The sequence below is a fragment of the Ictalurus furcatus genome, chromosome 13, assembly GCF_023375685.1.
Source record: "Ictalurus furcatus strain D&B chromosome 13, Billie_1.0, whole genome shotgun sequence".
In the NCBI taxonomy this organism is placed as follows: Eukaryota; Metazoa; Chordata; class Actinopteri; order Siluriformes; family Ictaluridae; genus Ictalurus; species Ictalurus furcatus.
Window position 1 is genome coordinate 17098608 of NC_071267.1, and position 19709 is coordinate 17118316.

Below are 19709 nucleotides of genomic sequence, written 5' to 3' on the forward strand. Positions count from 1 at the left end.
CACCACCCTGTAGCTGAACATTATTCTCTGCCTCACTGAATTCTGTCCTTTTTATTTCAAGAGCCAGTCATGATTAGCAGTCATTAACAAAATTAAGTATTTGGTACACATCTGCCTAGAGGTACAGACAAGCAATTGGACTGCATTTCTAATGCCTGGAACACGCTTTAGGTAGAACAAGTATCCAGGTGTTCATTGTGACTGAGTTGCAGACACTACTGTGTGTATTTTATATTAGTTATACAATAAATACAAATAAATGTATTGTAGAGTCAGATTTATGGTTGGTATCAAAATGAATACTTACATATAGTAGTAATGAACCACACACAGCTTTTGTGTTTTCTAGTAATGTTTAAAATAAGAACTGATTCAGTTAGGAAGTATTCCTAATAATATTTACTCTAGTATACATCAGATCACAGTGTATAGAGGTGTAGCATTTACCTGAAATGCTGTGGATAACAACCTAGCTACAGTAGAATACTGTTTATGACACTCTGCGGGCTTCACGTTCATAGCTTTAGAGGTGCTGTATGGATTTGTACATTTTCTTATGATATGTGAAATAAAATTAAACCCAACCAGATTGGTTGTGTGATGTGTTGATACATGTTTTTTTTTAATTATTATTTCCATGTATACAACCCCAATTCCAAAAAAGTTGGGACACTGTGTAAAATGTGAATAAAAACAGAATGCAATGATTTGTAAATCTCATAAACACATATGTTAATCACAATAGAACATAGAAAACAAAACAAATGTTTAAACTGAGGAAATGTACCATTTTAAGGAAAAAATAAGGTAATTTTGAATTTGATGGCCACAACACGTCTCTAAAAAGTTGGGATGGGGCAACAAAAGGCTGGAAAAGTAAGTGTTACTAAAAAGAAATGGCTGGAGGTTAATTGGCAACAGGTCGGTAACACGATTGGGTGTAAACATTTTTGGAATTGGGTTTGTACGTGAATATCACTCAACCTTAGCCACTGGTTTTCAAACTCTGGGGAGTACAATCCCACAGGTCAATTGAGAAAACCCCTTCTCTTCTCTGTTCTTCTGTTCTCTAGTTACTGGCTTCCCATACCCAACTACAGGGGCAACAGTGGCATATAGAGGTGCCCACTTGAGGGGCCGGGGTCGTGCAGTCTACAACACGTTCCGTGCCGCACCTCCACCTCCTCCCATCCCTGCTTACGGAGCGTGAGTTCCACCACATAATATTTGGGTTCCACACAATATAATTCACATGTCACTGTCCTAGAGCAGTGGTCAATAGCCCTGTTCCTGGAGATCTACCTTCCTGAAGACTTTAGCTCCAACCAGAATTATGCCCACCTGACCATCTAATCATTGCCTTTAGAAGTTCTTGATCAACTAAAACAGGTGCATTAGATTTTGTTTGGCGATGAAGCCTGAAGGAGGGAAGATCTCCAGCAGCAGGGTTGGTGACCACAGATATAAAGTGTTTTCTTAGGTTAAATTATTGATTTTTGTAATGCAGCTATTATTATAACTCTATGAGCTTTGTTTAGTCTTTGTAGGTCTGTGTGATAAAAAAAAAAAAACATAATTCCTGCAACTAATTTGATTTGTTTCTCAGTCAAATGATGAACTGAATCCATAGCAAATCAAAGAATTTTCTAGCAGAACATAAAAATTACTCTACGATGTGAAATGACCGTCATTTCTCATTTGCTGCAGCATTTCCACTTCTCAGCCTAGAGCACACAATTTATTGTCTTTTTGTCCTTTGAAATATTTCATTATCACTATTTCTACAGCAACAGAAGTTGTATATCCACATTATGCTGATGTTTCCTGCTTTCTTGTTTTTATTTTTGTCTTTTTTATTCACAGTGTGGTTTACCAAGATGGCTTCTATGGTGCTGAGATCTATGTGAGTGCCTTTTTCTGCCTTTTTAGCCATCGGTCTTTGTTCCGATTCTGTAAACAGACAGAAATAAAACAGTGCTTTTGCAGGTTTCTGTAGTCATGTCTGCATGTCACCACACTGCCAGGGTCATTAGGATGACACCCTTGTATGCCCTGTCAGTGGCCTGATGGAGGACTATAGCCTCCATGAGCAACTCTTTCCAGCACTGCTGGCGTCTTAACTCTCTGTTCTGGCTGAACAGCTGCTGATGAATCTTTCATAAGGCTAGGGTCAATGCAGGTAGTCTGCACAAATCCACTAGGACAACCCTTTCATGGTCACGAGTGCCTTGTCAAGGTCTCCTATACATGCTCTTCCTTCCCATGGTGACACAGTGAAACTACATGAAGTGAAATCTTGTCAGACATGCCCTCATTTTTAGATTGTAGTACTGGTTACATGAATAGCGTGAACCATAGACGTGAACTCCCCCATTTCTTGGCTTCTGACTCATCTGTGTTTCCTCAGCTGCCAGAGCTGACTGATTTTACTGCGAGGAAGGGCCATATCATGTTAGATAAGCTGGCTGCTTGAGTGTTTTTGTTTTGTTTTGTGAAGCACATTCTTATCTACTCCTCTCAGTTTATATTAAATTGTAGCCAAAAATTCTCCCATTCAATGCCAAGCCCATGCCCAAGCACAATTATTCTTGACAGGATGTCAGAAGGCATTAGACAGTCAGGTGATCAGAGGAAGTGAGAAAGCATGCCTCCGTTCCCAGGATTATGTCACTAGAGGGAAAATGGGAAGGAATTCAACTTTCAGATTTAAAGAAAGGGAAAGCAGCCAAGACAGAATAATGATGCCCATTCCTACATGTTGTGTTTGGGGCAGATCTATAACTGTAGATAGCTATAGCTGCTTTAAGATTCACCTCATGGCTAAATGTAAACAGACGGCCTGAATGGGTTACTAAAGAAGCGCAAACCTCCATACAGTCTATACAGGGTTCTTAAAGTGACCTGGTTTCTTTTTCTCCCTTGCTCAGCAGCACTTGATCTACACAGATGACTGTCTGACTTTAATACACAGCTGAAAAATGAGAGAGAGCATATATAATTTAGTGTTGAATCTTGTATTGGAGGCTATGCTCAGTCTGACACACACTGTGCCAGCGCCGCTATAATATATAGAAGAGATGTCAGAGAATGCAATAGCAAAGTGGAGATGGAAGAGCAGAGCTGTTTCATTTAAATAGACACTTGGATAAACATTTAAGTGACTAAAGATACTTGCTCCCAGCAAGCAAATTCATTCAGTGTCTTTACAGCAAGGCATATTTGTATTACATTTGCCCACAAAGCTTGTTCTGAGCACATGGTTATCAGCCGAAACCAGCTGGATTGCTGATCTGCTTTGGTGGTTAATGATCATGGCTAATGATATTTGATGCTGCTTGCAGCACGCCTATTAATAGCAGACTTATGTGGAGCAATTAATGGCTTTGTCAGATGTCATCTAATGCTTACACAAGCAATATGATAAAGAGTAGGGGTATAACCCCAGTGTCCAGGTGAAATTCCCCCACTGGCCTTTATCTATCAGGGCCCCCTAATAATCTCCATCCTTGAATTGGCTACATCTCTCCCCTCTCCTCTCCACCATTAGCTGGTGTGTGGTGGGTGTTCTTGTGCGCTACGGCTGCCGTCGCATCATCCTGGTGGATGCTACACACTGGTGGTGGTTAAGGAGACCCCCCTCCCCCACCCTCATACAAAGCGCTTCGCTTGCCTAGAAAAGCGCTATATAAATTGAAGGAGTTATTATTATTTATTATTAATATTTAGTGTCTGTCGTGCTTTGGCTTCTGTGGAACACATTTTCTGTCAGGACAGCTGACAGGACCCTTGGGCGTCATGCCAAAGGATTCGTATAGGCGAGACACATTAATTAAAAGGTCCTCCTATGCCCTCAGCCAATCTTTCATTTGGTTTCATTCACAGTAAGCAAGCCTTGCCTGGCTTTAAATGTTTATACCAGATTCCCACTTAAAATGCTGATCAATAGGCATCTACTGCTACCATTTCGATTGACTGAATTGATGCCGTGCAGACAGGAATGTAGCAGGTAGCACGCCTATCGCTGCACACAGAGTAGATAGGTATATGTGCTTGATTATTGTGTGAACTATTGTGTTGAGTCGTGCATTACTGTTCGTGAAGGAACTGTAGCTGTGTATCGCAGATTCATTTTCTATGTCATCTTGGATCCGTAAAGGCTAGTTCAGGGATTTTTAACCATGTACACTGTTTGCCATGTTTATTTATTTATTATATGGCTAATGTTTTCTTCCTCCTGTGTTTCTACAGGGTGGCTATGCTGCATATAGGTATGCCCAACCAGCCGCAGCAGCTGCAGCAGCTTACAGCGACAGGTAAGGGTCTTCCAGCACCCTCTATGTCCCAGGGCATAATTGCTTATTGCCTACATTTGCTGTCCTCAGTAGAATTTCTCGTGTTTAATTCTATTTGAAACAGTAGCAGATGTCCTCACATCTGGTATTTTTTCCAGTGATATAGCTCAACCTTCTCCCAGTGCACATTAGTACACCAATCAGCCACATAAAGATGTTGATAACATTTGGAATTACAAGCAGTTGTTTGTTCAGGGACAAAAATTATTGTCTCTGTAGAGTTTGACTGTGAGTCCAGTCTTTCATCACTCATATAGCTACATACCTTTACACTCATATAGCTTACATACCTGCAAAAAGTTTTTACTGAATGATGCTTTAAGATGAATGAGTGAAATTCAGCTTGTCATGCTACTGAGAAACCAGAAAGTGTAAAGTTTCCTTCCTGTGTTGGAAAACTGACAATTACAAAGCGCTGACACTTGAGACATATTCAGTACATATTAAACAAATGTCTCCTAACAGAAAGGATCATCATAACAATGATTAAACATGTTTTTCAATAAATTACAATGCATTTTTTATCCGGTTAATATTAGCCTTCGGTTATATGGAGCGTCTGCCATACAACTCCCTGTGAAGGAGTTTCTATAGAAACAATAGCATATCAGAACAAGAACATGAAATATGCCTGATTGCATGATTGATTTGGATTATAACTGGTACTACTGTCCAAGTCTTGCTGTTATAGGAAATTAACCACAGCACTGTGGTATAAATTGTATTAGCATCTTAGATACATACATACATAATCTTGCACAGGAGAATAATCACTTCCTGGAGCTTTGGACACTTATCTCAGGCCTGAAGGGCTGTGTGTGTGTGTGTGTGTGTATGTGTGTGTGTGTGTGTGTGTGTGTTTGTGTGTATGTGTGGGGTGTGTGTGTGTGTGTGTGTGTGTGTGTGTGTGTGTGTGTGTTTGAAAAGCAGGGTGGTGTTGTGTTGTCAGTAATTTATCTGGGACCTGAAGGGGACCCTGTCAGGTTGGATCAGGGCAGGCGCTGGTTTAATCTGGGCGAGATTGAGCGTGTCAGTGGCGATAAGGTCCAGCCCTGCCCACTAGCCTGAAGAGCACAGATAATGTAAGATTTATCAGAGGCAAGCGCTGATCCACATCAGAGCAGGTGAAGAGCTGGCGTTCTGCTGCAGTGATTTCAGCCGCCTCTTCTCTTCACGCTCTCATTCCTCCCGTTGCCTCTTACTCTATCATTCTGTCCTCCCACAAGCCTCCTTCTACAAAAAAAAAGCATTTCTTATGTATTCTCTTTATTATTTAACAGGTCTCCTCTATGTGATGTTTATTTATTTGATATTTCATGGAGCACATCACTGAAGGCAGAGTGTTACAGCTACAAAATCAAATTTTGTAATTTTTCATTTTGCTTACCTCAGATGTAGACTTTATAATATATATGGTGTTTTCAATTTTGGACTGAAACTACAAGGATAACATAGCTAACAAGTAATAGAAGCTTGTGAATACCAATTAGCAGCATACAGACTGCAAGCCAAAATCATCAATTTGCCTCAAACCAGGATAAATATATTTGTCTTTGGTTTATGATACTGTGTGGCACTGTTATGTATAACTGAATCCATAAGTACTTGATTTACATACAGACATGTTCCAAATTAAAGGGAAAAGTCTGTTATACTGTGCATTATGTTGCCATGGTTTGAGTCCACTTGTCCTCTTAGAGAGAAGAGTCAGTGCAAATCAATGCAAAATTATTCTGACTGATCGCTTTCATCCTATGATGAAACATTTCTATCCTGTTGGGAATGGTCCCTTTCAAGATGACCTTTTTTTGTAGTGACCAAAACATGTCATTAAAACACGAGTTGAGGGAATATTGGTACTGTACTTGTGTTCATCTCTCCAGTACAGTTACAGAAAATTTATGTCAAGGACCTTAGAACCTCTTCTTGTGGCTACAAATTGCTGATTTTATATATATATATATATACATTAGCTCACAAAAGTGAGTACACCCCTCACATTTTTATAAATATTTGATTATATCTTTTCATGTGACAACACTGAAGAAATGACACTTTGCTGCAATGTAAAGTAGTGAGTGTACAGCTTGTATAACAGTGTAAATTTGCTGTCCCCTCAAAATAACTCAACACACAGCCATTAATGTCTAAACCGCTGACAACAAAAGTGAGTACACCCCTAAGTGAAAATGTCCAAATTGGGCCCAATTAGCCATTTTCCCTCCCCGGTGTCATGTGACTTGATAGTGTTACAAGGTCTCAGGTGTGAATGGAGAGCAGGTGTGTTAAATTTGGTGTCATCGCTCTCACACTCCCTCATACTGGTCACTGGAAGTTCAACATGGCACCTCATGGCAAAGAACTCTCTAAGGATCTGAAACAAGGATTGTTGCTCTACATAAAGATGGCCTAGGCTATAAGAAGATTGCCAAGACCCTGACACTGAGCTGCAGCATGGTGGCCAAGACCATACAGTGGTTTAACAGGATAGGTTCCACTCAGAACAGGCCTTGCCATGGTTGACCAAAGAAGTTGAGTGCACATGCTCAGCATCATATCCAGAGGTTGTCTTTGGGAAATAGACATATGAGTGCTGCCAGCATTGCTGCAGAGGTTGAAGGGGTGGGGGGTCAACCTGTCAGTGCTCAGACCATACGCTGCACACTGCATCAAATTGGTCTGCATGGCTGTCATCCCAGAAGGAAGCCTCTTCTAAAGATGATACAGTTTCCTGAAGACAAGCAGACTAAGGACATGGATTACTGGAACCATGTCCTGTGGTCTGATGAGATCAAGATAAACTTACTTGGTTCAGATGGAGTCATGCATGTGTGGCAGCAAAAAGATGAGGAGTACAAAGTCAAGTGTGTCTTGCCTACAGTCAAGCATGGTGGTGGGAGTGTCATGGTCTGGGGCTGCATGAGTGCTGCCGGCACTGGGGAGCTACAGTTCATTGAGGGAACTATGAATGCCAACATGTACTGTGACATACTGAAGCAGAGACTGGGCCGCAGGGCAGTGTTCCAGCATGATAACGACCCCAAACACACCTCCAAGATGATCACTGCCTTGCTAAAGAGGCTGAGGGTGAAGGTGATGGACTGGCCAAGCATGTCTCCAGACCTAAACCCTATTGAGCATCTGTGGGGCATCCTCAAATGGAAGGTGGAGGAGCACAAGGTCTCTAACATCTACCAGCTCCGTGATGTCATCATGGAGGAGTGGAAGAGGACTCCTGTGAACTCCATGCCCAAGAGGGTTAAGGCAGTGCTGGAAAATAATGGTGGCCACACAAAATATTGACACTTTGGGTCCAATTTGGACATTTTCACTTAGGGGTGTACTCACTTTTGTTTCCAGCGGTTTAGACATTAATGGCTGTGTGTTGCATTATTTTGAGGGGACAGCAAATTTACACTGTTACACAAGCTGTACACTCACTACTTTACATTGTAGCAAAGTGTCATTTCTTCACTGTTGTCACATGAAAAGATATAATCAAATATTTACAAAAATGTGAGGGGTGTACTCACTTTTGTGAGATACTGTGTGTGTGTGTGTGTGTATATATATATATATATATATATATATGTGTGTGTGTGTGTGTGTGTGTGTGTGTGTGTGTGTGTTTACATAAGAGGGATCATTAAAATTGTAAAATTACATTTTGTTTGTTTATTTAGTACTGCCCTGAATAAACTGTTTCATATAACAGATATATACATATATACACAAGACACAGTAATAACTGAATTTACACCAACAAACCCGTTCAAAAGTTTCCATAAGTTTACATTAATTCTTAATACTGTGTGTTGTTATCTGGATGATCAACGACTGTTTTTATATTTTGTGATAGTTATTCATGAGTCCCTTGTTTGTCCTGAGCAGTTAAACTGCTCACTGTTCTTCAGAAAAATCCTCCAAGTCCTGCACTTTCTTTGCTTTTTCAGCATCTTCTGCATATTTGACCCATTTCCAAGATTGGCTATATGATGTTGAGATCCATCTTTTCACATTTAGGACAACTGAAGGATTCATACAAAATTATTACAAAATGTGCAAACATTCACTGATGCTCAAGAAGGTAACACACTACATAAAGAGCCGGGGGTGGGGTGTAAACTTTTGAACAGGATGATTGGTGTAAATTGTTATTATTTTGTTTAAAGATTTTTTTTCATTTAGTACTGCCCTTCATAAACTACATAAGATATTTACATGTTTCCCAGAAGACAAAATAATATCAATTTACAAAGATCATCCTGTTCAAAATTTTACTGCTCAGGACAAAGAAAGGACTCGCGAATAACTCTCACAAAACATAAAAACAGTCGTTGATCATCCAGGTAACAACACACAGCATTAAGAATCAAGGGTATGTAAACTTTTGAACGGGTTCATTTGTGTACATTCAGTTATTATTGTGTCTTGTGGACTATATGTATACATCGGTTATGTGAAATAGTTTATTCAGGGCAGGACGAAATAAAAAACAAAATGCAATTTTAATGTTATTAAAATAACATTAAAATGTTATTACCTGTTTTTTTTGTTTTGTTTTGTTTTTTGTTTTTTTGTTTTTACAATTATTAACATTTTGCAGATTCTGTAATACATGTTTTAGTTTATTGGTTAAAATGATCTAAATAGATAGTTAGCATTAACTTTATTTTTCTCTAAATTATTCTTTAAATATGAACTCAAGAGTCAAGAGTAGAAGAGCTTGAACTCTTTAGAACTTGTGCTAACACAGGATAAAGATTCATAGCACATTCACACATGTTTAAGCAAAATGATTTTTTTAAATCATTTAGTGTGTGAAATGATGAATGAATATACTCCTGGTAGCCTGCATTTTGGTGTGGAGCTTTAGTGATTTACCTGCTGATATTTTACAGAGTAACGCTAATTTGTTCAGAATGGCCTGGCTCCACATTAAGCTGGGGATTCCCGTGTGAACCACACATAGACACTGAAAATCCTGCATGACAAAAACCTGGTCAGATCCGATAGCATTTCCATGTGAAATAGCCATGTCTGGGCTGAGGATTTCCCCCGTCTCCTCTTTTCTCCTCTCTCAGTCCCTGCCCTTAGCCCTGGCCTTGCACTGCCTTATCTGCTCCCCACAGGCCCTCATTTACAAGCGTGTGTTGAGGAAAAGTAAACAAATGAAGAAGGGAAGTGTTGGAAGTAAATAAATAAATAAGTGAACAAGTGAGGCCCATCTTGGAGGAATTAGTTCCAACCCGCCAACAATGAAAAGAGTTAGAGAAACAGCCATCCCCAGTGCAGGCTGGGCAAACAAGGCAGGGCAGAGGAGCATGGCCAGAATGAAAAGAGCTACACACACACATACACACACAAAATATATCTTAAGCGCACTCACTCTTCCAGCTTCCCTCCTGTTCTTTTTATTCATTTTCTCCATTCATAAGTCCCACTCAAATTAATATAACTTTTACCACATCCTGAAAAAGATAAAATGCTCACTACTTCTTTCACCTAAACACCAATGACTGCAAATGTGTTTTCCACATACCTTTACATTTATACTATACTGTATATTTAATCAAGTTGACAGTAGCATTTTCACAAAAGATGAAGAGGAATAATGGGAATTTAAAACAGAAGCTGTCCAATAGTGATACACCTCATGAAATATTAATGAACGCCTTCATATTCTCCCCTCTTTATACAGCTATGGCAGAGTCTATGCAACAGCAGACCCTTATCACCACACGATTGGACCTGCAGCCACATACAGTGTGGGCACTATGGTAAGTCTTGATTTCTGAAACATAAAACTGTTATAGCATAGACACAAATACTCCTGACTTCATCCACAAAGTTTCATGATGTTATTCGAGCAGTTGGTGCTCAAACTATAAGATCAAATAACAATGAATATAGATAAAAGTGGACCATCACAATCCTAGGCGTATTGTAGATAGAGTAATAAAAGTATGAAGTTGGGATGGTTGTGGATTCTGTGTTGTGACGGCATACACAGCCTGTATGAACCTGACAACTGAGAACATTTTACTCGCCTCATTTTATTCAACTTCCTAGGTATGTATCAGTTTGTCCAGAATAATTGAACATTGAATCTCAGTTCCCTAGTAATTGAAAGGGGATGTTCTGTCTCAAATGCGATATTGAACTGAACTTGATTAATTAAGTCTGATTTAAGTCCAACCCACTTTACTTTCCATTTGAGAACACTCAAAATGTTGTGAGGATAGTTGTTGTGTTAATGTTTGTTTTTAGCTAGCTTTTGCAGCTAACATCAAAGATGAAAAATTCTAAAACTCCTATCCGTGCAAACGAGACAATTGTACAATATGTTTGTTTAGGGTTTTTATTTGTTTTTACGGTTGTGGATAGCAATATATCCAAAGATTTATGACCATCAAGCGCGTGCAGCAGTGTGCCAAGGGATATTAAAGAATAGCAAAAGATATAGAGAGCAGGAAAACCCAAAAAGGTTTCATTGCATTCACCTTCCCATGCCCATGGGGCTTATTGGACAAACACTCTGCCTAAGACAAATGGCTGGAATTTACCAAGCCGACATGCGTGTGATTCTCAAAACAGTATTATTCCCCAGTGCAGCTGCTAGCTAAAAGCTTTCATTAATTAAGACCATTTTTTCCTCTTCATTTACTTAATTAAAACTGTGTTGATTTTTTTTCCTTACTTCTTCCTCTTCCTTTTTCAAAACATCCTCCCGTTCTCATGGCCATAATTTGTTGGTCTAAAGCACAACAAATCAGCAAATTTGGAGCTGGATATGGGACAATAGTAGGTCTTTACAGCTCTGACTAGCGTGCAGGACAAATTGGTAGCGACTAAAGGAGTTGATAGGAACCACCACTGAATCTCCATCTGGGAAATTAATAGAATTTAAGCATATTTGATCAAATCTCAAGTAAAAAGAAGTTTAATAATGAGTCCCAAAGAGGATAAAGTAAGTTAGTTTTACCTCAGTCTCTGAGAACAGAATTGATGAGAATTCATGCCAAGTTTTGAGGCATGTGTGTTTCTTTTAGACAGGCTGGAGATGGAGGCTTTTGAAGTTGATACACTGGGTCTGAGCAGCAGTCCAGCTAAAACAGAGCAGTGAGATAGTGCTTAATATACCCCAGGACATCTCTGATCAAATAAACCTAAGGACTAGAGAAACTATCCTCTGGGCAGGACAACTATATTGAGCCTTTAAAGAGAACCATCTCCTTCTTGCTCTCTGTGGGTTGGAAGAGAGTTGTTAGGCCAAGATAAAGGGTTTTAATCATGTTTATATAGCTATAAATCATTGGATGATGTTGGATTTATTTTTTTCTAAAATGCGATAAGATACATGTTTTAACTAAAGATTGTGTGTGAACTGCTTTAGTCGCTATCTGGTTTTACTTTAAGAGTATACTTTAGTGCAGAAACATATTAGCCATGGAATTAAACCTGCCACTGTGAAGCAAATAGATGGTTTAATAAGAAAAAGGAAGAAGAAATTAAAGGAAGAACCCAAATACTTTACACTGATTGGAACCTTTTTTTTTCATCTTTGATGTTGCAGGCTAGCCTTTACAGAGGAGGGTACAGTCGCTTCACTCCATACTAAAGACAGAAAATTCATCCCCAGACAAAACAAAAAGCAAACAAAAATGCAAACAACCCACCTTCTCCTTTCCTGGGAAACTAAATAGAACAAAATGCTTCCAGGTTACCACCGAGCCCACGTTGCACACCCTTTCAAGTCAAACCTCTTAACATTTGTGCAATTTTCTCATGTTTTCTCCGGTGTGTGTGTGTGTGTGTGTGTGTCACTGTTGTATTGATTTGGAATCTGTTATGTTTGTATTGAAATGTGTGGGCCAAGACAGGAGGGGCTGAATGACAGCTTGTGGGGAGGAGAGGTGCTGTTCAATGAGCTTTCTCATTTAGTCTGGCCTTAGATTTATGGGCATGAGCTCAGCTGATTTATGTTATGAGGGAGTGAAGGGAGAGGGCCTCGCACTTTATGTGTATTACTCAGTGGCACTGCACTAAGCAACATGTGCAAAGCAACTATCCAGCCAGAAACACAAGCATACTTAATGAATATTGTACATCTGTTATAATATTTCAATTTCTGTTTTACTTAAAAAAATTGCTCACTGGCCCAGCTCTCTCTTCACCTTCCAGAAACCAATGCAATGTCTTCATGCCAGTTTTATCATTTTTATTAAACCCTTATTCACAAACCCATGTTAATGTTAATGTAAAGTAAGATATAATTTACTGTTCACCCAAATGTATTCCATTGCTACAGACCAGCATAATATTTTAAGAAGTCGTAAATGCAGTTAACGTAGTTTCTTTTTTTTTAGGTTTTTTTTTCATCTTTCATTAAATATGCTGACATTCTCAAGTGACTGACAATAAAACATTTTCTAAGCATATATAAATAAGAAACATAAACTTTACCATAATTATATTCAAATCTAAATAGAACAAAACAGTACTCTATAAAATCCCTTTTAGCGGAACAGAGCTATTATATTCAAGTGCTCTGAGCAAGACTTCCCAGTACGAGTGTGCACTTAATCACAGCTATTATCTCCAGCTCTTATATCATTCTGTAAATAAACATAGAGTATTAATATCACAAAGGGAGAGCGCTTTGGTACTACATGGTCTGTTGCACCCTCTAGCTGATAAAATCTTGAAATCCCGCTGCAGCTTAAATGAAGACAGTGAAGGCAGGCGGTGTGCTGTTGAAATATTCATTGCTGTTGTGGCACACACTTCTTCTTAAAGGTCACTCTTGCAGTGAGATGCTGAAATACAATCACGAGATAAAACTGTTAAAAAAAAAAAAAGGCAAAAAGTGCCAAGTAAGTTTAAAATGAGAAACAAGGAGGCCTCCGTTTCCCTTGAGATTGTGCACATTTTGCAGAGATGAAGCACCATAGGGTAGTGAGCAACATGCTCAGATATTGATTTGCTGTTGAGGTACTTGTTAAGCGCTTGGTGTGTCCCACCAAGTCATATATTTCTGGAACATTATTAGCTGGCCAAAAATGTATAGGTGGCTTCAGAACCCTTAATAAGACAGCAAAGATTTAAGAGTTCTTTCAAAGAGGAAGGGAGAGTGAGATGAACGGGCCGGGTTTTAAGAAAATCAATCGAACCTTATCAGACATGGTCTGTACCTCCTCTCAGGTAAGATCCATATGTTAACCATGTCACACTATCCTAGATTGAATCACCCCAATAGAGTGGTTGTTACCCTTGAAAGGTATTAAGTTTGTTGTCTGCTTTCATGATTTTACATGTGCATAGTCCTAAATATGTGTATATTCTAGCGTTCTAGTAGTGTTTCGCATGGATTATACCATTTTTCCTCCCAGTGGAGAAGTGCACAGGTGAGAAGCTCTCTCAAGGTGACACTATGCTCAGACCCAGCACTTTGTAGAAAGCCAGTGATAAGACATGCTAGACCTTTAGAGAACATACTGTGAGAGAGAGTGTATAAGAGAGAGAAAGAGTGGGAGAAGCCAATAATCCTTTCTGTGAAATAGGGCCTCTCTCGTTTCCAAGTTGTTCAGGGCGTTGATCATGTCCCTGAGGCTCAGAAGCAGCTCACATCCCCATACACTGACACACACCCTGCCCAGTAAATAGCTGCCTGCTCACTTCAAATGGAATAGAAAGGTGGGAGTTATAGAAGAAAGGGAGAAAAGATTCAGGATGGAGGGGCAGCATCCAAAGCAATTTACTCCACAGATTAAAGATAACACCATTGAGTCAATAACCACTGATCTCATTTGAAGATACACCAGGCTTACTCTGCGCATAGCGCTGCTGTTCGGCTCGTTCTATTACCATAGCAGTTGTGGCTTCAGACACACCATTCTCCTACTAGACTGAAATCACACACAGCCCATTGTAATACAATGATTGGATGCAGTGGTTCCCCCTCTTTGAAGAAAAAAAGTCTACCATACAACATAATATTTCACTTAAATAAGTGTCCTCTTCACAGCCACCACCACCTCTCCACATCTATGAGCTTTGCCTTCTTCTTTAAAGATGATTTTTGTTGTTGTTGTTGTTGTTGTTGTTGTTGTTTTGATAAAAAAAAAAAAAAGAAATAAAGTTTGCAGTTGAGCCCAACCCTTTCCTTACTACCATGATGCTGGTTAAATATTTAATCAGTTTCTTATGAACACTGCTAAGATAATGGTGGTAACATCAAGTACAATTATTAACACATTTATCATTGTTAAATATTATTTTAAAAATAATGATACATCAACAAAATCATTGTACAGTAAAAAAAATATAAAAGAGCTGAAGTCTAATTCAAAGACCTCAACACACACCAAGCATTTTCAATTTTGACACAGTAGACATCAATTTTATTTGCTTTATAATAGAATAAATGCCTCTTTTTTTTGGTGGTACCTCAATACACAGTGCCTCCAAGCTGAAAATGTTGCTATCCTTTCTTAGATAACAACCAACCTCTTTCTCTGTGGGAATGGAATACAAGGCTAGTGCTACCAATATGAATGCTAACATAAGCTGTAAATAACACTGAAATATGTTCTACATCCATGCTTGCACTTTATCAGTTTTAAACAGTTTCTTCTTGTTGTTGTTGTAGTTTTTTTTATTCCTCTATGTACATATCCATTTTTCTAACAAGGTCAAGACTAAATTGATAAGAAAATGTATACTTGTGTGTAACAATAGATGTATTAGCATATTTAAGAAAGCATAGCTTTGCTGTAGTACTTCAAACTTAGAGAAACAAAGCAAACAATATATTCTTCCTTTTATAAAATAATATTATAAGCCTACAGAAATTCCATTGTGGATTTTTATATAACTATGTAAAATGTTAAATCATATTTCTTTATACTTTTTTTTTTGACAAGAAAAGAGAACTGATAATGTCTAAATGTGTTATAGTAATAACTCTGTGCTGTGCAGTCGGGCTATTTAAATGTGTTTATATGATATTTCCAAATAACTTGAAGGTATTAAAGCTGCCCTCTGACATTGGTTTCATTTTTATTTCAATTAAAGACAGATTTAAAAGACTACACTGTCATTTTACCAACAATATCACAAAATAACAGAAGTTACATTTTTCTCATATAATAAAGTCTTGCGTGTGTAAAAACACATTGAAATTTGATAAGCCAAAAACAAATTATGCACTCTAACAGGATCTACAAAGAATGGTGTCTTTGCAGTAGACACCATTCTTGGGCCTAGTAGTATGTCTTGTTCGTTGTGTGCATTTTATTTTATAAGCATGCTATTTGGGGTTTTCCTACTTAAGGTGCAAAATGCAAATCAATTAATTTGGCAGCAACACTGTAATTTACCAACCCTGAAAGTCACTCCAGGAATGGCGAATGAACAGATTGATATGTCCAGAGGGCATGGGGCATTAATATTTTGAAAGTCTGTTTCCGCCAACTGAAAACAAGATTATATTATTTATTAAGTCTTAATAATTAGCTGTAAATGATGTCTTAGATACCTTGAATTATGACTTTTTATTTCCTTATTTCTGTGGTATTATTAAGTTTATTATATATTTACTGCGTATTCATACCTTACATACAAACAGCATTTAAACAAAGCCTCCTATGCCAACAGGTTCTTTCACAAATACCTTATTAACATAATCCATACTTACTGTATGTCTACACACCTTTATTCATTTATTCATAACATATTTTAATATGTTTGGTTTTTTTACCTGTCTCACTTGTGTTTAGTCGGCACTATACTTGAGTTTCAGTTCAGTTTCTGGGAATCTTTTGGAGATCCGTATTCACTGCAGCTGCCAGGAATATTTAGCACACGCAAGAAACCTCATTTACATAATGTTTCCTCCCCCTACTTTGCATATGATGTAATTCACACAATTATTCTTTGTAAATCACCCAAAACACACCCACTAACTGCATGCACAATTTACCCCACTGCACACACAAATGAGTGCTCGTTATTTTGGATTTTACTCAATCAGAGCCCAAATTTTTAACATTCAACCCATTCCAAAATGTATGTTACTTTCCACTAGTTCATTTCCAGAATCCTTCTGATACATAACTATGCAGAAATGTACAAAACCTCCATTTTGATTTCAGTGGTTCTTACTAAAAACACTCATTTTCAGTATAGGCATTTTGTCTATATTAAACAGAATTATATGCATCATACTGTATTATTACTCAATTATAACTCCATTAGCCATTTGTGTGATGCAGTATTTAGAGTGTGAGGCTAAATAGCGCTGAAAAAGAGATGAGTGCTTAGAGGACAGTTTGCTGGCATCAAAATGAATGTGTGAGCTTGCAGATTGTCATGATGGAAGTCTTCATTTTGCACGGATGCTGCAGTGAGCCATTAAAAGATTGCCCTTCTAATTGGCTCTGTTAATGCAGTCATTTGTAAGATGGCACCATGGGCCAAGGGCCAGTAGAAAATGGCAGCATCATTTCTGTAATCTCTTTTTTTTTTTAATTATGGTGACAAAAGTTAGTCACCAGTTTCAGTTTCAGTAAAGATTAGCAAAGATCATTTGAGGGCTGCAATTTGCCTGAAATCTTTTGCAACGCAATAATATAGTGAAAGTATATGGATTGATAACATATAGAAATGTTGGCATTAGAAATGGCAATAGAAAAGTTACAGCCACATTTGTACACCTCAGATATGTGAAGCAAACATGTATTTGTATTGCTGCTACATACAGACTATGTCATCGATGCACTTTTAATTTAGTTATGCAATTGCAGAGTGATTTTAATTTTTAATGGTTTTTTTCTTTCATTTCAACATCTTCTGCCAGGGGATTTTTTTGTAAACGTTTTTAAAAAATAAACAAAATAGGTACTTGTATAACTATATTACACTATTAGATCCTCTTTTATATGTATAATCTGTCACGTGTGTATTTGCTGCTCAGCTCATGTGCAATGTGTACTGGACATTTTGAATGTTTCAGATCATACTGTGTGTTGAAAACATTGACTGATCGTAAGATTTTACACATATCTGTTGGTTATGGACTCTGAAGATTCTGTAGTTATAGTTCTGTACACTTCTGTACAGTATAGTATTGTAAAGATATGCTTTTGTGTCTAAATAAAAATGGAATTCTAGCATGTGTGTCCTCATATATATGAATGTAATTTATCTTTAAATTTAAAATGAAACTATACACTGTACAGGATATCTGTTCTTCAAAGAAATGTGTGCGTGTATATATATGAAAACTTATTCTGGCTATTAGTAGGCTCAGAGATTGCATGTGTTTCAATGTCTATGGCGGAACAATTTGAAAGAGAATCTGTACCCGGTCACAGATGAGTAGGCAGCAGCTCGGGCAGCTCTCGTAGCTCTTTCTCTGAGTCTATTTCTGTCTGTGTTTGTCAAGCAAGATAGCAAAGCCCATCTTGAATCTGTGTAAGAGATAAAGTGGCTCATGTCGAGAACAGAAGCCCATCATGGGGCTTGATCAGTATGCCAGAGCACATCTCTGGGCTCCTCCGGGGAGGTCCTGAACAACAACAAAGTGATGTTAAAATTAAAGTTGGCTAGCATGCTCTTGTGAGCCTCTTCAATTCAGCGCCACATCTCCCTAAATTAGAGAGCTTCTGTCAGGAAGAGAGCCCCAGGACACCTTGGACTCCCGGTCTTGCTCCTGATCTTCTCCTCCTCTCACCCTCTCTCTGTTGTTCTGTTTCTCCGACTGTCTAACATCTGCCCAGCTTTCTCTGTGGAAACCGCTGATCTTCTTGTTTACTGTCAACCTCTATAGAGCTATTTTGTTATCTTCAATTTTGCCAAAGCTCCTTTAATGTGTCTTGTTTTCAGTTTAGCCCCTCTGTATTAGGAATTGACAGATAATCCCAAAATGCGTGTTTAGCATTATATCCAGGGTTTATGGCTGGTATTTCTGATATCATTTCTGAGACCAAGCAGAGTTTTTCATTGCAGTAGGTTTTGTTTTATTGTTTAATTAGTTCAGCTGTTTAACAAGTGCATGCTAACATTCAATAGCTTACAGGATAACATTCCACTAATCGGCCTGTTTTTTATGTTTCTAGTAAATAAAAGAGAAAAAGAGGGATCATAGAAGAGACGGACATCAGCTATATATTGGACGACAAGAAGGATTAAGGAGGTGATACAAAACAAAACACATAAAAATACACAAACACATAAAAAGAAGGATCCCTTCCACCAAGGCTGTGAGCTGAAGGCATCATATCGTAATGGAGACATGAATGACAGCCAAGCTGTGAAGCGGAGGAAGAAGTAGCCTTCACCTGGGACAGCCTGGATGGGTGGAGGACGAGACAAGAGCTCATCATAAAAAACTTTTTTTATTTTTCTAAACTTTTTTAAGTTTGTGATCTCAAAAAGAGTAAAAGATGAGTGTATATATATATATATATATAAATCTATATAGCGATATATGTATGTATAAATATGTTATAAAATGTTTTAAAAAAAAAACTCAGCAGAGGTAAACGATGCATGAATGCAGCGCTGTTGGAGAGGGGGGTTGAGGGGGCATGGTTGTTTCCTCACCCTCTCCCTCCTTTTGCAGACTAGCTTATCCTGTCCTTAAGACTAGGTAGAGGGAATAGGGTAAGACAAGTCTGGCTGCAGCCTCTTTAAACACAAGTCCATGCAGCCTGGATTCGTCTAGGGCTCCAGTGTGTGGTAGGCCTGAGTCTTCCTTCACTGACCTTCTGTCAGAAGTGACAGTTAATGCCTCGGTGGACAAAGGCTAAGTTCCTGTTGAACAAGATTACATCCTAGAGAGAAAGGTCAAGGGCCTTTAGTCATTGATGTAGGCCGCAAAAAGAAGCTTTTATTCACTCCTTTACCCCATTTCTCCTAAATGTCAGTATTGTTGGCTTAACGCAGTTTTATAAACTTGACAAGGGAAAAAAAAGAAATCATTTGAATTTTGCAAATATAGATCCACTGTACTGTAATTATGTTTCATGCCAATGTCAAGAGATGATACTTTTAAAATAATTTAAAGTTTGTTAAGATCATATAATATTATAATTTAAATAGGAGAGGCAGGTCAAGTCAAGATACTGTACATATACCACCAAAAGCCTGTCCACGAAAAAAAAGAGTGCTTGAGATGTCTTTGAGGCTGTTCCCATGCAGTGTGTGATAAATTGTCATTATGAATACTTTAATGGTTATGGCTAAGTGTGGCAATTGCTAAAGCTACATGACCATCTCATCCCCAAATGAAAAGATGCAGTTCATACAGGCATTCATGCTGTCTGACAGCCCTCTGTTTTCAGTAGCACAACG

At 38.3% G+C, this 19709-nt stretch overlaps 1 protein-coding gene across 3 annotated transcripts in view; it reads left to right on the forward strand.

The window, feature by feature from the left end:
* Positions 1–18736, forward strand: part of rbfox3a (RNA binding fox-1 homolog 3a) — a 272370-nt gene extending 253634 nt beyond the window's left edge. For all 3 annotated transcript variants that reach the window (XM_053639962.1, XM_053639964.1, XM_053639963.1), the window contains 5 exons: positions 1074–1206; positions 1864–1903; positions 4249–4313; positions 10054–10132; positions 18473–18736. In XM_053639962.1, the coding sequence (XP_053495937.1) occupies positions 1074–1206; positions 1864–1903; positions 4249–4313; positions 10054–10132; positions 18473–18475 (320 nt within the window). In that variant the 3' untranslated portion in view covers positions 18476–18736. The remainder of the gene's footprint in view (positions 1–1073; positions 1207–1863; positions 1904–4248; positions 4314–10053; positions 10133–18472) is intronic.
* The last annotated feature ends 973 nt before the right edge of the window (positions 18737–19709 follow it).